A 19,112-nucleotide genomic window follows, 5' to 3' on the forward strand; every position below is an offset into this window, starting at 1 on the left:
AGTTAGGAAGATGAATCCTGTGTTATTATGACAGCAGTGAACAAGAGATTTGATTAAAATAACAGATGACCATATATGGTCATGTGAACTCATTAATATGCATAACCATTATATCTTAAACACTGTTGCAGTTAGGAAGATGAATCCTGTGTTCTTATGACAACAGTGAACAAGAGATTTGATTAAAATAACAGATGACCATATATGGTCATGTGAACTCATTAATATGCATAGCAGTCATATCTAAAACACTGTCGCAGAGCAGGACATGTAACTAGTGTCATTATGAAGACATTGAATGAAAGATGTAACTGACATTAGAAATGGCTATATATGATTATGTAATCTCATTATTGTGCATAAGAACATGGCTCATTATATATCCTGAAAACCATATTTCGATAACCAAAATAGGTAAATACATGGTACCAACTTCATTTTGACCTCATGTTACTAATAATTCAAGCTACCTGATTGTCTAACATGTGACCACATTAATTATGAAACAGAATCTTGTCAGCTTGGGCCCCGGTGATGCCGCTTGCGGCTTTAATTTTTATTTTAACTATTACTATGTAAGCATGACACATAATTTTATTTTATTGTTTCTATTGTATTTGCTTGTAGCGGATCTTCTAAAAGTGATCAATATTAATATGTAACATTTATTGTTGTATGATCCTTAAGCACACTCAGTTCTGTGGAGTTCACATACTGCTTTCAAATAAATATACAATATTTGCATCTATCTATGAATAAATAAATTAGATCACCATCTAAGTTTCACTCTGGTGACAAATTTACAGTCTTCACTCAGTATTTAATCTTAATTTTGAGGTTTAAATGTTAATTATATACTCCCCTCCTTGCTTATACCCACCCACCCCCATGAAATAATTGATTATACCTAAGACCCTGTTGGTGACACCTGCCACATCCTGCAGTTTGTCAGGTTTCATGTTTCTTGCTTCTCAGGATGTTCAGAAGATTACTCTCATCAAATTATCCACAGTTATATAAGATCCATTCCCACTCTGTAGATATAGATAGATTTTTATTTGACACAAAATTTAGTATGAATGAAAAAAAAGATAAATCACAGGTCAAAAAATCAAGCAAAAAATAGACTAAACTAAAGTGTAGAAATAAAATAAATAAATTTTCCCAAGCAGTTAATAATGAAGCTATCTTTAGTGTCTAGCAAGCACTTGAATCTTAAGAGTTGGTAACTTACAAATATTGTCATAAATTGCTAATTTGTATTCACAATAGAAAGCATCACACTTACCCCTGTAAACATAATAAGGCCTTTGAATTTTGTACAGTTCATGAGAAGTCTTATCAAACAGAATCCTGAAAATAAATTTAGAAGCCACCCCTAAATTTAAGGTGACTATAAGTGACTACAACAGTCGGAGGTTTGTTTGATTTGGTGATCGGACACCACAACCTAATATGCTTCAATATTTTAAGATTTGTTGGGAAACCAGCTAATTTTTATCATTTTTCATTAAGATCAAAATAATATGTGGGAGTTATTCTGCATATAATACGAGGTGGAAATAATAACTTGCTAGTAAAAGCTAGAAATTGTGACATATTGTCATTATTTTCTAATTTAAATTGGTTACCATAGTGATATTAGTTGATTATATGATAAGATTTCCCATGTACTTATATTCTTAGAATAATGTTACTGGAGCAAAAAAGTCAAGTAGAACCTATCCCAAAACATCTAATACATCTAGCCCTTAGGGCAAATGCAGCAAAAAGAACATATATTACTGTGTACATGCATAATTGAGGTCATTGCCGAGATATCTTGTATATTACTGTCATAATGTCAATAAGGAATTTTTAGAAGATTTAGCTTTGAAATTGGAAAACCATAGAATCGTAATTAAAATTCAAACCTAGGTGATAATAACAGAATGGTGTAGTCTCATCAATAGAACCCTTCTCCCCTCTCGTAATATAATGGTTGAACCCAATACATGTTGATATAAGTATTGCAAAGTCCAGTCATGGTGAATCATGTACAATACCTAACCTCAGTTGTCCACTGATATATAGTAATTACAAGTAACCTGTAGAATGCTGTGTGGGTAATATTTTTATATTGATTTTTGTTGCATTTGCAGCAAATAGTTACCAAACAATGAGAAATCTATAGGATTGGATATACCTCTCAGCTGGCTTCACATGCATAGTTCAAGACTGCCTAACCGGTGCTTATACCAGGATTTAGTTGCAGCACTGTGGTCTGTGGTTACAGCTTCATTTTCCTAGTAATCACAAGAAATTGACATTACAATAGAAAATAAAAGACTGGCACTCCCATACAATTAATAGCAAGTGAAATTCCTGGAATTGAAACATAGATTTTGAAGTCACTGGTGTAGGCATTGAATAACTTCAAGTTGGCATAAAGACGAGGTAGTTTATTTAATCAGTGCTGAACTAGAAGTTGAAATTATAATTAAGTTCGTTGTCATGTAATTTGTTTATTTAAATTTCTCCTGAATTCAAATAGAATACACTGGTGAAAGGATGTTTTTGAGGCGTGGTTACATTGTGTATGGAGTGGTAGGGTTGGGTGTCATATAATTTTTTCATTTTCAACTCTCATGAAATCACACAGAATTTCACTTAATTTATTTTCGATGAAAAGTTTTCAAGCATACGGTGTGAATCAAATTTTCACTGTGATGTGTCAAGTATCAATAGAGTGTGAGGGAAATGGCATTTTCACTGGAATTTATTTTAGCGGAAAAATGTTCACAGTGAAAGGAAGTATTCCACATTATTACATATATACTACAGTTTATTTTGATTCGTCCCTGAAATCAAAATCGGTACTTCCACACCCCATATGCAAATGAGGTCTGAGAGCGAATAAAGTAGTCCGTTCAAGAGTAGCGTTTTTCGAAACACAGCAGAAATAAACAATATTTAGAAGTACGATACTTTACGTTTGGGTACATGAATATATTTGCCGAGTGAAATGAAATTTTAACAACAGTAATGGTACTTCTAAGCAGTAACTTTTTTTGACTAAAACTAATTTGCATATCACCCATGCAATGATGTTTTTGGTATTTTCACGGTCAATATGCAAATGAACATGGTATTGGCGATTCGCTCCACTTGGATTGCCCTTAAAATCACTTTAATTTTGTGTATCTGTGTGTGTGATTTCTAGTGTTTTCACGTATTAATTCTGCTGTGATTTGTTTGGCTTGGCCGATTTCGCTCAAACTTAGCAGGTAGGTCACACCTTCACCCTAGTTATCAGGAAATGTATCTCCTACAAATGTTGGATACAACACCTCAGACATAGCTCATTTTGCTCAGCTTGAGTGTGGGCACAAAGTTACTATTGGTAAAATCTGAAAACAAATTCTGACCACCATTTCCATGGAAACAGCCAACAACTGAATTTTTTAATACCTTCATGCCAAATGTATCACACCCTACATTTCTACGAATAAAAAGCATGGACGTAGCTCATTCTAATCCGCTTGAGTGTGGGCAACAATTTACTGAGATTTTTTTTGGCTTGGCTAATTTTGTTTATAATTGACAGGCAGGTCGTACCGTCACTAATTGGCAAAACAATCCTGGTCCACAGCTACCATGGCAACAGCCAAAAACTGTTTTTTGAATACTTTGGACCCCAAATTTATTACCTCCCACTAGTCTTGTATTCATTCCTTTTATTTTGGCTACGTTGCACACCGGTAAGAGATCACCGACGCCGACATTGTTACACTGTATCAACGTAATCCCGACGCAACTTTGAACTTTGAATGAACTGTAAATGCTGCCTGCAATCCAGAAAATACTATGGTTGGAAATAATAAATTTAAGGGATTGTTCAGTTACTCTGGCCTGGGGGGGGGGGGGGTCGGCAGATTCCATTTTGTCAGCTGTAAATCTCAGTTGACCCACCCCTATCAACAACAAAAAGTGGGCGACCCCCTAACATTATATTTTAAAACATGCTGACCCCCCCGAAAAACAAAGAAACATTAACAGTTTTGGCTCTGACATGATTACAAAATGTATGATGTGCATTTAAAATATCATGGTTTGCCGTAATTTTTAGTGTTTGCATTTAATAGACCAGTCACCTTAGGAGGGGAGGGGAAGCATACAGCCAAAAAACGACTACAGAAAAGGCTGCAGTAGGGAAATCTATGCTGCTAAAGATAGTAAATAAAAACAAAGCTGTGGAGTACTCACTTGATAAACGCCCTTTTAAGATAGGAAAAGAGGATTTGAATCTAGGCGGTTTGAAAACTAATTTGGATTTAACATATCTTTCATATCTTATAGACCAGGAAAGCTTTACACCTGAAGCACAGTCTGTGCTTATGAAAACAAAGGACACTTTGATTTTTGTATAAATTTGTGTTGGATTTTGGTATTTTACAGAGCAAAATATGCATATTTAAAAGTTAAAAAAACAAAAAAACTATTTATTTATATACATGAATCCATTTAACTTTTTTGATTTGCTGAACAAAAACTGTCACTGCTCTTTGTACTAATTGCTGGGTTTTTCCGTCTCCAGCTACAATTGGATAAATCCAGTAAATATCTTATACAATGGTGACTTCAGACTTTAAATAAAATAATCTGATATCACATGGACTTGGGATGTGTTCAAAACTTAACTGTATAATTGCATGGGGCTCTGCCGCATTGCATAATCTGTTAGTTATTTGTCAACTTCAACCCCAAAATATTTAGCCTGTAACATTTTTTGCATCAACAAATTTATAGGCAATATGGTAATAGTTATTATTAAGAACACATTTGTACGATTAACTTTTTAATCTATTGTTCTGAAATAAAATTTAAAAAAATATATGCATAAGCGCGTGTGTGAATTGTGGAAAACAGGGTGACCCCCCTCCCCCATTCGCAAAATCAAAAACAGGGTAACCCCCCCCCCCCTACTGATCCACCCCCAGGCCGAAGTAACTGACCAATCCCTAACAACAGCATACGTCCTAGCAATAAAATAAAATGACTTCTAAGGACTGAATGTTTTTTTGCGAACTTTGTATACGGTGCCTGGTTTTAGTTATAAACCGACGTTAGCTTCACGTTCATGTCCTACCATGGCAACAGCCGAAAACATATTGCTAGTTTTTTTTTTAGTGGAGTGGATCGCCAACCGGCTTGTTTTCATTGGCAAAATCGTTCAGCAACATGTTTGGCATATTAGGTGTACATCACATGGACTACTACGATTGAGAGAACTTGATGTATGTTGAATGAGTTTTATAAACCCCGAAGGGCTCTTGGAAGATCCACCGGCAGTAAAATTAGCGATTGCCATGGAGGCGCAACCGTCAACATCAAAATCCCAGGAGGTTTCTGCTGGCGACGTTACCCAGTTCCAAATAAAGATCACCAATGCCAAATAAGCAACATTTTAACCGGTAACCAAGATTAATTCAATCCACGGCAAACAAGCAGCATCACAAGTGAAGTTGTAGCGTGAAGCTACGCGACTACTGCTGACAACGTAAGTCATGCTTGCGTGCCTTCACCATTGTATTCAAACGAATCACGTGGTGTGCCATTCTCTTTCAAACCCAGGATTCGATCAATAGGGGAGTTTTAGTAAAAAAACACATTGCAAATCATGCAAATTCAACATTTTCAAACCAGTATACTAAAACAGAAATTCTCAGCGATGCAAAAGAAGGATAGATGTTACTTTTCATTATACACATTTCTGTTGATACAATCCCTCACATATTCTATTCCCAGTTATACCTGCGTAAATGGACTAGCCTCTTTTGATGTTGACATACAGACTAAAATCACGTGACAGGCTGTTAAAATTGGCTGTTGCATACACTTTCGCCGGTCTGGAAAATGTGTTTAGTTAGCTCTCATTCAAGTAACAATGCAGATTTCCCAGTGGGAGTGAAACTATTCGACTCTGCCATTACAAAATAGGGGTGTTTTGAGCAAAAAAACGAATAACCCTGGAGTGCACACAACACACTGAATTTTGGAACAAATCTTGCATATTTACAGCAGCAGAATACCACAGAAATATCAGACGAAACATGGAAACACTATATATATGTATTTCGGCCTGAACCCTCTCTATTGCAATTCCAGGAATTACCCCCCATATGTGCAACCATTTTCCACCTTGGTACCACCCAAGCCTGAAAACAAAATCTTAATACCACGCTGAAGCGTTTGGTAATAAATTAATTACGTTTCATTCTGACAGTATGATGATTCATCATGGTTTACTTGTGACAAGTGATAGGATAAAGAGCTGCTAGCTGAGATCAAGGAGACAGGCTTGTTGACTGAGTGTTTTATATTGCAACATTACATTGACAGATAAGGTAAGTAGATCTAGATGCAATATATTTTAATTGTCTAAATCATTCATTTCCATCCAAGCTTCCCCTCACTTCTTAAAGGGCAGTGGTTGTCGCACTGCGTCACGTTTTGTATAGAAATCATAGTGATGTACAATACAGGTGTAATATACAAATGTTTGTTTACATGAATTTCAAACATGTGCTGCATGATGACAGTCGCCCTTTAATGAGTTTGTTTACGTATTTGTAGACCGGGTATTTTGAGAAACAAAATATTGTTGTAATAATGTGAACAGACAAAAACTGTTTGTATTGCATCTAATGAATGTTTAAACAAAGGGGTACATGGCTAATTTGTTTTCTACTCCCTTGTTTTCACATTATTTTTGTTTTGTTTTTTGTTATTGGACATTGCTCAAGGATTCTTTGGTATGTTCCAAATCAAAATCTATAGTATATCTTAATCTTATAAACAAAGTGGTGGGTTGTGGAACCCCCCTGTTTTCAAATGAGTAACCCCCAATGATTCAAACTTCTCTGTATGTATGGTGATCTAATGAGTATATAAACAAAGATAGGGGTGGCTATTGTTTCTTGTGGGACCCCCTCCCTCTTTTTTTTTAGTGGCTAACCCGTAACTGCAATGATTCAAACTTCTCTGTATGTGTGGTTGGCATTGATGTTTTATTTCAAAACATTATTTCAGTGTAAATGCTACTGATTTTGTGCTGTGATTTTGTAGCCATTATGTTAGTGTTAGTGACACTGACTACCACCACCACCCCCACCCTTTAATAGGGACTAACACATTCAGTTGACACATCTATAATTAATCATCAAATCTAGAAGACACCAAAAACTAAAAATAGAAATTGAAGATAGAAAATGTGCAAAATGTAATATTACTGAAGATGAGCTACACTTTTTCACATCATGTAGTCTTTATACTGAGGCCAGAGTAAGATTACACACAAAGTTCTCAGAATCAATTGAAAACTTTGTTCAAGCAAATAACACAGAAAACAGACTGCTGAGAACAGACCATTGATAAAAGAATTAATTAAATACATAAAAAAACATCATATACGACAAGAAAACAATATTATCAATGTTAAACAAAAACTCATGGAAATGTAATATTTTAATTTTTATCAACAAGTACCAGTAATATTTCTTTACTGTATCTTTATGATAAGTATAGTTTTAGTTTTTTAGAATAGTTTGTTATACCTTTATTACATTTGTATTCATCCAAATTGAATTTCTTTCAATATGGTTGTAATAAAGAATTATCTTATCTTATCTTATATACACACAAACTTATACACAAGTGTAGAACACTTATGAAAAGGTGAGAAATAACAGAATAACTGCATGTCAGTATAAGAACACCTATATAACACAAAGGAAATCTTGAATCCACTTAAATGATTAATGCAAGACCATGACCTGATAAACTGAGATAAGGATCAAATGTTATTTTAAGATTTAATAATTAATTGTCCTGGAAAACTAATCCTCTGTATACATATAATATGCATAATTACAGGGATATACAGTGTGAGAATCTAATCAACTTGTGTGGTAGAAATAAATACCAATGTGTGTAACCCTAGTACTTTATTTAAATAATACTTTGTCTTAAGGAGGTAAAACTGATCATGTTTTTTGGCAATGTGTGCATGATTTAACACACTTGGATGTGATATTATAATATTATAATTAAATGTTTTGGTATTTCCAACATTGTGTTACAGGTACTGTAGTTTTTGTTGAGAAAAAATATGAAATTGATGTAAGCATTGATAACTAATCAGATTGCACAAATCATTTTGCCATTAAAATCTAGAAAAATTATATAAAAAAAAATACTGATAATTGGCATTAAGTAGTGTAATTTTCCCTGCCAAAAATATAGTACAACATTTTGTGTATTTTTCTATAATTTCATTCCGTATTTTCCTCCAATTGGACATTGTTGATATTTCTATGAAGGTCATGATCAAACATTTTAGAGAAATATGGAAACAATTCTGCTGGTTTAAACAGCTGATGTTAGTTTTCTGATTGTTTAGAGAATAGGATTATTATTAATAATATAAATTATGTAAGCAACCTTTTAAATTTTCTCACTTTTTTCACAAAATAAGACATGCCAAATTTGTTTTCAGACTTGAAGAAAGATTTTATCACCCCATGTGAAATTATGTCAATTTTGTCCAAAAATATCCAAAATATTATAAAAAAGATATAAAAATAAGCAAAATGTTTGAACATAATTTTAGCAGGAAAAATGTTATTGGTAAAACTTGTTTTTACTCTATATTGTACAATGAGTTTCTTAGTTTCCTAAATCCTTTGTGTGATCCTTCATGGAAGTATGAGAAAAATCAAATTTGTTGTTTTCCATTGGTATCACCCACCTTAATGTGATTCTGATCCTTGCAACTGAATCTGATGGTCATTACTAGTACATAGTTTGATATGTATCACTTGCAGACCACCATGTAAACCTATTACAATTTCATCACCGGATTTGTTATTATCATTTATTTCTCTCTAATATAAATATTGAACTTTCCCAGTGACTGTAATGATTCTCAAATGTATGTTTATGAGGTAATTGTTGACTGAAGCAAGTAGCTCGATAAATGTTTCTATAAATGTTTTATAAACTTTAGTATTTGTGGCATACGTACCACAATTTTTCAATTAAAAGCACATCTCTGATATAATATCAATTGCATCAATTGCATTTATTGTAATAATAATAATAATTTCAAAGTGGGATCTTAGTTGAAAATACAAATAAAGTAATACAAAAAGATAGCAAATAAAAAAGACACAAGACATTCACAGACATTTGAATAAAGAAAATAAGAGGGGAAAAAAAAAATTATTTGGTGTTTGAGGCATCTGGCTATTTAGGATTTACTATTATTATGACAATCATAAGTACCTTAGTAGTTTACGTATAAAAGTGCATGTGCTTCTTGTGAAGAAAATATTGTTATTGTAATAATTTAGAATTAACCTTTTTTTTTCTTTTTCTCATCAGGAAGAAACTGATTGAACCAAACTGGGTAACACTGTGTCAGGTCCGTGGGGGTGTCCATCTATAAGTTACTGTTGCCACTCTAATAGATGTGGTGAAGGCCATGACAGGCACTGTCTTCTAAAGGAATATTCATATCCAGCTGCTATGAGTGCCTCTAACCCATCACAAAACGATGGCTGTCTGGAGGAGCCAAGGGGATACTACTGCTCAATATGTTACCATGGCTACAAGAGAGACGGGCAGTATGTCCCAAGAAATCTCAACTGTGGACACACTTTTTGTACCGGTACTGTTATCCGTTTTTTTTTTTTTTTGCTAAACATTTTCATTAAAATATCTTAAAGGTAATCACAAAGAAAGATTTGTTTATTAAAGTATGATGTTTGTTAAGACGATAAGTGTTTCAATGTGTTTGAATTTGTTTGTAAATATATGGTACACTGCATACCACATGTGTATACATAGAGATGAGATCCAATATTGAACTTGGCTTATCACGTAAGCCTTGACCGCTTAATACGTCAACCAATAATCACAGAACTGAAGTATCTCTGAGTTCTAAATACAATATTAAAGCAAAAAATTTAAAAATAAATAATGTCTATAAATAATTGAAATGAATAAGTTGCTATATGCTAAAGTATGATCATTTGTTTACTATCAAGTAGTGTGTCATAACACCATGACTAATTTGTCTTGTCTCATCTTTGTTTCCATTTATCCTAGAATGTCTCAAGAAACTGAGTGTAGTTCAGCGGGCTGGTATTATCACATGTCCAACATGTAAGGCTGCAACTGTTCTAGGTTTTGCTAATGATACCAGGAAGCTACCTAAGAACTATGCATTGTTGGAAATCTTGGAAGGATTAGAGGAAGCTGCAGTATCTGCTGGCAAAGGAGCAAGTCTAGTCCCTCCTCCATCATCTCAGGCATCCGAGGATGAGGAAACATCATTACAAAATAATCCTGTAAGTATGATAGTGATCACTGAGCTCTGTGTATACTTTGATACTACTGCTTTATCATTTACATTTTACATTTACAACTCTAGATTAATTTGTTCTGTTATAAAAAGTACTAATATTTGCAAGATATTTTGTGACTGGCCATTCTATTGATCAATAGCAATATATATAGACTGATTAAAAAATGCCAATATAATAGTCAATAAAAGTTTTTAAAAATGTCCAATCCAGGAGAGAAAAAATAATGCTACCATCTACGTGTAGACTAATTTTCGATATGAGCAAAAAAGTGAAATTTCCAAATTAATCAGAATCTGAATATTAAATGTGAAAAAGGTTCAATGTTTATTTTATTATTTGGTTGAGGGCGCTCTTCATACTAGATTATGTACCACTACAGGGGGGGGGGGGGTTGCAATCTGATTAAAATAAGATTTTAACTTCGGATTTATTTATTTTTTCAAATATTTATATTTATAATACACTTTCTTTTACTTTATTTTATTTAAGTTTCTTGTTTATTTGCTTGTTTACACTGTTGTTACTGCATGGTTTAGCAGACCTAAAGGTTAATTGGATACATCATTTTTGCTGTTCAATTTAGATGGTTGAGGATGCTCTTCATACAATATTATGAAATTCAGTCAGAACCCATGTCTGTAAACAAAATACACACTTTTACATAGTAAAAAGAGAAATAAATAGACAGCACTAGGAAGATTTTTTTTAAAGAAAACTCTCATTAGTTCTACACACACACACATCCATGGTGTGAAAACATTGATAGGTGTAATAATTTAAATAAATACCAGGTTCACCTTCAGTTTAGCACCACTATCTCATTAATTTTATTACAGGAATTATTTTGCCAGAGTCATGAAAAAGAGCCCAAGAAAGTATACTGTATCACTGATAAACAAAAAATCTGTATTTATTGTCAAGTATATGGTAGTCACCAAGGACACGAATGTCAGCTACTGTCAGTAGTAGCTGATGAAAAACGAAAGGTAGATCCTATCAACCTTCATTATGTAGTTCATTTCATTAAAAGTATTTATGCCCTCTATGGCAGAAATGGCAAATCTGTCTTTATAGTTCAATTAGTGAACATCATATGTTTCATGTCAAATTTGAAACATGAACATTTTCCACATTTTTAGTCACTGTCATGAATGTATTTTCCACTTGGCTACAGATGTTGATCAAAATTTATTGAAAAAGTTGTTTATCATGTAAAATGTGACCCAAGTTGATTTGTAATATATCGAGGTCACTGGAATTTTCTATTGAAATCAGTTGATGAGGATAAGTTGTCATTACTCTTTTCCACAAACAATATACAAATTTTATTTGTTAACACTTTACTCCAAATACTTAAAACATGTTTTCCTTTTCAGAATGTGTCCAGTTTAGCTGAAACACTGTCTAAGCAACATGATCGCTTCTGTGAAAAAAGAAAACAGTTATCCAATGCCGGCTATGCTATTAGATTCCGAGAAGAAAAACTAATGAGAGAGGTCACTCGTCACTTTGAGATGCTGAGAAAAAAATTATATAGACGAGAACTGCATTTGAAGTCTTTGATAAAAAACAAAACTAATGGTAAAATGGAAGTACTTGAAGGAAAGAGAAAGTAAGTCTTATCATTCTAGATCTTTTTGTCATCTTTCTCAGAATAAAGCACCATAAATTTCCACATTTGTATACAAATTTTGATTTACCCCTGCAGCAAAAATAACATGTCCATTTGATCTGAAATTAACAACAAAAATATAGAAAATAATAAAATACATATAAATGTGCAATATGTTGCAGCAACGTTTTTTCGACAAAATGATTGAATTAAAATTTGGTTAATATTCATAGTGGATCATGATTTTTCACCACATTTTCCAAAAAGTGTATCAGATTACTGTAGGATATCTAAACCTTGCTTCTCTCAGAAAGGAATCACTCGTAAATGGGACTCAATCTATTGGTCAATAAATATATTTATTATTATTTTTTTAGAATAGCGCAATGATATTTTCTTTCTAATTAACTGATTACCTTTCTTTTATACCAGAAAATGTTCTGAGTTTATTGTTACAATAGAGGCTGCACGTTCATCATGTCAAAGTGTACAGAGTTTATCAGACCATGAAGTATTGGAGGTCAAGGAAGTATTGCAGGTAACGATTCTTCATGTCAATTACCAGATTCAATTATTTACTTAGCGGCCAATTATTTGAAATCATGGAGACTGGCTGGAAAATTTAAAAAACAATTGCAAGCTTGACACTGAGAGAAACAAGAATTGCATGCAAGGTGTTGCAGAAAAAATAGTTGGCACATTCAACTAATATTAAATTATACAGACATGACACCACAAAGAAAATGCACTGGTCACCCCCCCCCCCCCACACACACACACACCCCAATGGTCTCATATAATTGACACCTAATGTCAAAAATATGAACATTAAAATAACAGACCCAGCACGTTTAGTAATATGAACCCAGTCATGTAAGAACTGTATAAAGTTTGATCATGAACTAAGTCAGAGAATGTCAAAGTCTGAAATATGACTCCAGAAAAATGTTGATCATTAAAATATGGTGCCTGCCAGACACATGCATGCATGTAGTGATGGACAGATGGTCAGACATACATACATGTGGAGTTCAAACCATAAGTTACCATTCTTGGATTGTAATACTTCTGAATCAATACTTGTGAATGTATATATTTCATCAGGAGAAAGTAAGGAAACTAACAGATGATGCCAATAGCTACAGTGTGCAAGCCACTGTTGAAGATGATCTGTTTTGTCAGTTAGACTTGACCTTGTCAGATACTATTATGCAGTATGGTGTGGTGGGAGAAGACTCTGGTTAGTAATCTTGGTAGTTAATTGTTAATTTTACTGTATTTATACAAGCAAAAAGTACTACCTTAATGTAATGTCTGTGCTAACCAATTTGATCAAATGATCTATCATGTTATGCAGTCATGTGTACCCAATGTTTGATTGGTTTTTTGAAATGACTTGAAATGATCCAAATACAAATATTTTTTAATTGGCTTTCAGATTAGTGTGCCCTCTATGGTTAAATACAAATAAGCCTTTGTCTTCCATTTGCTTCCAGAATAGTGTGCCCTCGATGGTTAAATACAAATAAGCCTTTGTCTTCCGTTGGCTTTCTGAAGAGTGTGCCCCCTATGGTTAAATACAAATAATCATTTGTTTTCAATTTGCTTCCTGAGTAGTGTTCCCTCTCGTTAAATGCAAATAATCTTTTCTCTTCAATTCGCTTTCTTAGTAGTGTGCCCTCTGTAGTCAAATATGAATAATTCATTTGTTTATGCAGCTTTCCATTACAGACAGCAATTAACCTGTCATATCATTGTTTCAACTAGGAAAGGCTGCTGCCCTGTATAATGGTAGTAGTAGTAGTGGAGACAGTACAGAGGGAGCTAGTGGTGGTAGCAGTACTAGTAGTAGTTCAACTCCAGAAACTAGCAGTACAGAAGAAAGTAACCATGATGTGAACAGATATCAACTCCCAACAAGAACAAACAAATCTGTCAATACAAGGTACTTTAAACTTCTTAAATATAGCTAGAAACCAACTTTCAAAAAGTTGTTCATGAAATATTGTAGCAGTGAAAACTACTCTAGTGTCATAAAGAGAGACAGATCTGTAGGATTACAGTCACAGTTGAGGGACTATAGTAAGATAAACTAAAACGTTGTCATCATGGCTGTTTGTTTTAGCAATTATTGAGATGAAACTCCTACTTGAGAAGCACATAAAGGTATCTAAAACCACTATGATGGGCTGGTGGTACACAACAAGGATACACAATTCCATTGATTACCCGGCTGGAATATGGGTTGGTAAAAGCCTGGTCTGCCAAGTTTATTTAGTCTGTGTCCCTGTATATAATATGTACCGATCAACAACTAGTATGTATTAGTATGTGCACGGAGGGATAGGACTTGAGTCTACAATATTTTCAGAGTGCAGTTATACTCACATAAAATAAACTGATCACCTTACCAACAAACAAACAAACAAACAAAAATAATAAACCAAGCAGACAAATTCATTGATAACTTTTTCAAACAAAGGAAGACAATATCAAACTCAGAAAACCAACTGCCTTACAAACAAAAATCATCAAATTCTCATTTAATAGTGCTTGTTCTCGTCTTTGCCATGTAATCATAATCCCACTAATACTACAGCGAAAATCGACCCCGCTCGACAGTTTGACGCGAGGCGCTCGCAACTTCTTGTTTATTTTGTTGCTTTACTGAACCAATGAATGGAATCTTATCAAAGGCAGCGCCGATAAGATTGTAGCAACAAGTATCTGTTGTGAAACCTGTGGCACGTATTTATCAACACCGGGCAGTGACCGTAATGAACACATCCAATTATACAAAACAAAACACGTTTTATTCGACCTGAGCGTGATCAGTATACATCTTAGCAGTTTCACAACAAACGAACTATCGAGAAAAACATCGGAGCAAATACTGTTTGTGAAATGATACAGTAGTGTTAAACAACAAGCAACGTAGTCAGTAACGTACAGTGTCTAGTGTAAAACCAATACAATTATTCCTTGGGAGGGCGAGGCGGTGGCGATGGTAGACCCTGCCATGGATACTCGCCGCGATCGAAAGCAGACTGGTGGTTTTTGTAGTTTTCGCTGTAGTTCAATAAAGATTATTACATAAAATTATTGCAGGATTAACTTTTTTTGTGACAGGTCCACAGAAGAAAATGACGACCTAATCTTTGAGAACGATCCCATTGACATTATAGAGCAACAGACACAACCTGCCAATGTAATTAGTCATAAAGGAAAAAACAACCAGGACATCGGTATTGTGTTTGAAAATGGACTTGTCAGAAATCAAATTACTCATTGGCCCAGACACTTCAGATCCTCGTCATCTGGTAGAAATAAAGCACAAAACAAACCTACGAACAAACCTAGTCAAAGACAGAATGAGAATGGAGCAACGGAAGAGACATCCCTCAGAGCTGTCCAACCAGAATCTGCAAATACCGCTGTTGGAAATACAAAAACAAAGAAAGATGTATTACCAGTCAATAACAGCAGTAATCAAAGTACAAATCGTGAAGTTGATGATGTGCATCTATATAACGACAGTGTGGTGACTATAGATAGTACATCTGATAGTTCTGATCTGAGCTGTTTAAGTGATTTAGAAATGGACATCCCTTCATTTCGTTCAGACTTGCATGATAGTGGTCAGCATCCATTCACAGTATATACTGATGAGTTAGCTGATACAGAGGAATGGAGTGATGGTGCCGATGGCAATAGTAAATTTGTAGGCAGTGCTAGCTCATCCCCACAAGGTGAGTGATCATTAACATGTTCAGGTGTCAGCAACGAAACTAACCCCCCCCCCTCCCCGGTATATAATGATGCATTAATATATATATATATATATATATATATATATATATATATATATATATATATATATATATATGAAACAAATCTATAACATCAAATTAATATATATATAACAACAAAAATATAACAATGCATTAATATAGAAAAAAAATATATATAATCAAAATTAATATAGAAAAAAAATATACAATAACAATGCATGGTCAGCAAAAGAATTACTCATATATATATATATATGTTTTTATAAAACAACAATGATTGCATGTTTTGTATTTACAAAGGAGCTTTGCAGAGTTTAACTTTGATTTTGAATAATGTCTGTGTGTACGCTCATACTGGATTACTAAAATCTTACTTGTTATATCTGAAGACACACCTGTCATTTTACTAACACTGAAAGCTCCAAACACATACCAAAATCATCAGTCAATATGTTAATTGCATGAGCAACTACTGTAAAATCTGTATTAGAAACTGCGGCTTCTATTAAAATGGCACAATGCAATGGAAGGGATGCGGCTTCTATTAGAGCATCTACACATATGAGAAATGGTGAATTTTTGGTTGCGGCTTCTAATACAGATTTTACGGTAATAGAAAAAAGTCTCTAGTCTTTGCTGCCACAGATAAATCTAACGGTAGCATAGTGCATTTTTAGAATTCTGAGAGAGGAAAATGTAACTGCATCATATTGATAATTATGGTGAATTTCATGAAAAATAGAAATATCAGTCTTCTAACGGAAAAGTTGTTTCCGTCTGTCATCTTACAATACTGGAATTTTCTAGCTATTTTGAATTACTTAGAACAACCATTGTCAAATATTATCTACTACATATGAATTTTACACGGTTCAATGCAATTTAAATGGTATATTTTTATTATGATCATATTTCAGTTTCCAGACATGTGACTCATTTAAGAGATCCATGGGAGATAAATCCACTAGCACATTCACCAAATAGAAGTCCATGTGGATCACCATCAAGGTAGCGCTATTTTTCTTTTTTAATGCCTAAAACAGAATAGTCTGCAAAATCCACTTGCATTGTTTGTAGGGAAGATATTCATCCTAATTTATATATACAGCCCAAATATGATTGCACACAAGATATTAAACAGTATGACAGTAGTGGGAAATGCGATCAAGATCTCACGCGAATTGAAAAAGTCTTGAGAATTGTGAGATGAAAAGAAATTCACACAAAAAACTTAATACATTTCTTGAAATACTAGTACTGTTTTTGTGAGTGTCTTTGCTTATTGCCATTTTTTAATATGATGAAAAGCTCTCTTATTTATTTTTACACAATCAAAACATTCGCTGCATTCTGAAATGCCATTGGTTAGAAATGCATTTGATTGGCATGTACATGGCATAGAATTTTCATCACACATAACCCACCGTACATTCATGAGAGCATACTCCTGTTAGGAGGGCAAATATTGTTCCTCCACTGCTAAAATACTGATATGCATTTACAGACAAATGCCCAAATTCAACTGAACATGTGCCTACTTTTGTCGACAGAGCAGAGCTGTTCATGATACTGTCATCAACCTTACATTTTTTATTTCGTTTTGAAAACGACAAATTTCGTTGCTTGGATACTTGGGTGGACTACTCTCAGATAGTTAGATTTCATGATATCTTCAAATCTCTTAATTTAGATGAATATTTTTGTAATTTTTTTGGTAAAAAGTGCTATTTTCAATTCCTACTTTCAATTTCTACTCTCTGTGTAGGCTTGCCGTAAAAGAGGCCGCGGCGTACGCCGATTGTCTTTGTGTACATGTAGCAATGTTACCGATTAATAAAAGTATTTTTTGTTATTTTCCTATTACAGATCAAGTACTCTTGATACTAGTCCAGTTAGGTGTTCTGTATTGAACTGTTCAAACTCTGCACAGATTGGATTCAGATGCAGAACTTGCTCACGAGCCTTTTGTCTTGGGTGTGCCCGAAACAATGTCAGTGCTCGCCGGTGCTACAAACGTCCTCGTGGTCACAGTTTCATCAAAATCTATGATACACAGTCTACTAACAATGCACATGGAAGCAGTGCAATCGTAGGTGACATTCAACTTGTTAGTGCTGATGGAGCACACCCTCCAGGGGCTAGAATCAACTATGTACCAGTGCTGCGATGTGAAAATGCAGCAGAGAAATCCTGGAAGTGTGCACAGTGTGGTTCCTTTAATGTGATTGGTGCCAATAAAAAAAGGGATTCTTGTTACAAATGTCGAACCCAAAGAACTGTATGAAGATCTATTGAGCCAAAATGAATAAACACATGGTAATAAGTCAAAAACTTTATGGTGTGAAAATAGTACGCAACATTCATTTTGCTCTCCGTATATTCATTTGATGGAACAAAAAAACATTTTTAAACACATGGTGAAGAGCCAAAATGTTTAACAAAATAAAATAGATGCCACTCTTGAGGAGTGGACATGAAGCTGAATTCAAGAAACTCCAGTGTGTCACATTGAAAATCATATCAGATTGCATGTCCCAATGTATGGTGTTTGTGCCAGCTGCAAATTAAATGTACTTTTGTTTATATTTGTCGGTTGAATATGAAAACTTGTACGGTAGTAGTAGAAATGCAAGTCTTGCCATGCATATTTTTTGTACTTTTAAAAGAAATATTAATAAGAAAATAGAAATATTTGAACTATTTATTTAAAATACTTATTATATAACTATACATTGTATGTTCATCATAAGTTAAAGCAACAGTAAAATTGAGATGTGTTAGCTACCAGATACTGAATCACTACTATTATCCAGTGATGTACAATTACATGGACATTCTTGTTGTTACTCTGCATGGAAATTGCACAGTGTGTTTTGATGTGTAAACCAGAAAAGAAACCAGTGTTTGCACACTGTCCTTTCAGTTGGCTGCTCTTTTTTTTTGCTTGCATACATCGTGAATTTATTTTCATTGTCACAAATGTTTTAGGTAAAACATCATTTCTGATATCTGAAATGTGTTGACAAGTGGAAAATGATTTAGTAAGATGTATTCTTGTCCCCCCCCCCCCAACACCTGTTTCGGTATATAAAGCACAACAAAAGAGCAAGTATTAACAGACTCTCTGGCCAAGTTGTGGATATTTACTGTTATATTTTTGTATGTGATATTATTTATAAATATTTTCACTTAAATTTGTGAGAGGATGGCGAGCAGGGTATGAAATACACAGTATGACAAAACTTTTTTCTGTATTAATAAATCACATAATTTGAAAATTTAGGAAAGTTTTTAGTCACA

At 33.9% G+C, this 19,112-nt stretch overlaps 1 protein-coding gene across 1 annotated transcript in view; it reads left to right on the forward strand.

Annotated features, from left to right (window-relative positions):
- Positions 1-19,099, forward strand: part of LOC102803093 (uncharacterized) — a 63,163-nt gene extending 44,064 nt beyond the window's left edge. The window contains exons 2-12 of the mRNA XM_085498038.1: positions 6,266-6,386; positions 9,424-9,709; positions 10,150-10,391; positions 11,246-11,395; positions 11,786-12,021; positions 12,454-12,559; positions 13,126-13,261; positions 13,789-13,966; positions 15,151-15,770; positions 16,730-16,820; positions 17,679-19,099. Coding sequence (XP_085354164.1) covers positions 9,568-9,709; positions 10,150-10,391; positions 11,246-11,395; positions 11,786-12,021; positions 12,454-12,559; positions 13,126-13,261; positions 13,789-13,966; positions 15,151-15,770; positions 16,730-16,820; positions 17,679-18,096 — 2,319 coding nt within the window. The 5' untranslated portion in view covers positions 6,266-6,386; positions 9,424-9,567 and the 3' untranslated portion in view covers positions 18,097-19,099. The remainder of the gene's footprint in view (positions 1-6,265; positions 6,387-9,423; positions 9,710-10,149; positions 10,392-11,245; positions 11,396-11,785; positions 12,022-12,453; positions 12,560-13,125; positions 13,262-13,788; positions 13,967-15,150; positions 15,771-16,729; positions 16,821-17,678) is intronic.
- Positions 19,100-19,112: the final 13 nt, after the last annotated feature.

Source organism: Saccoglossus kowalevskii, chromosome 4 (genome assembly GCF_978046115.1).
Source record: "Saccoglossus kowalevskii chromosome 4, keSacKowa6.1, whole genome shotgun sequence".
Lineage (NCBI taxonomy): Eukaryota > Metazoa > Hemichordata > Enteropneusta > Harrimaniidae > Saccoglossus > Saccoglossus kowalevskii.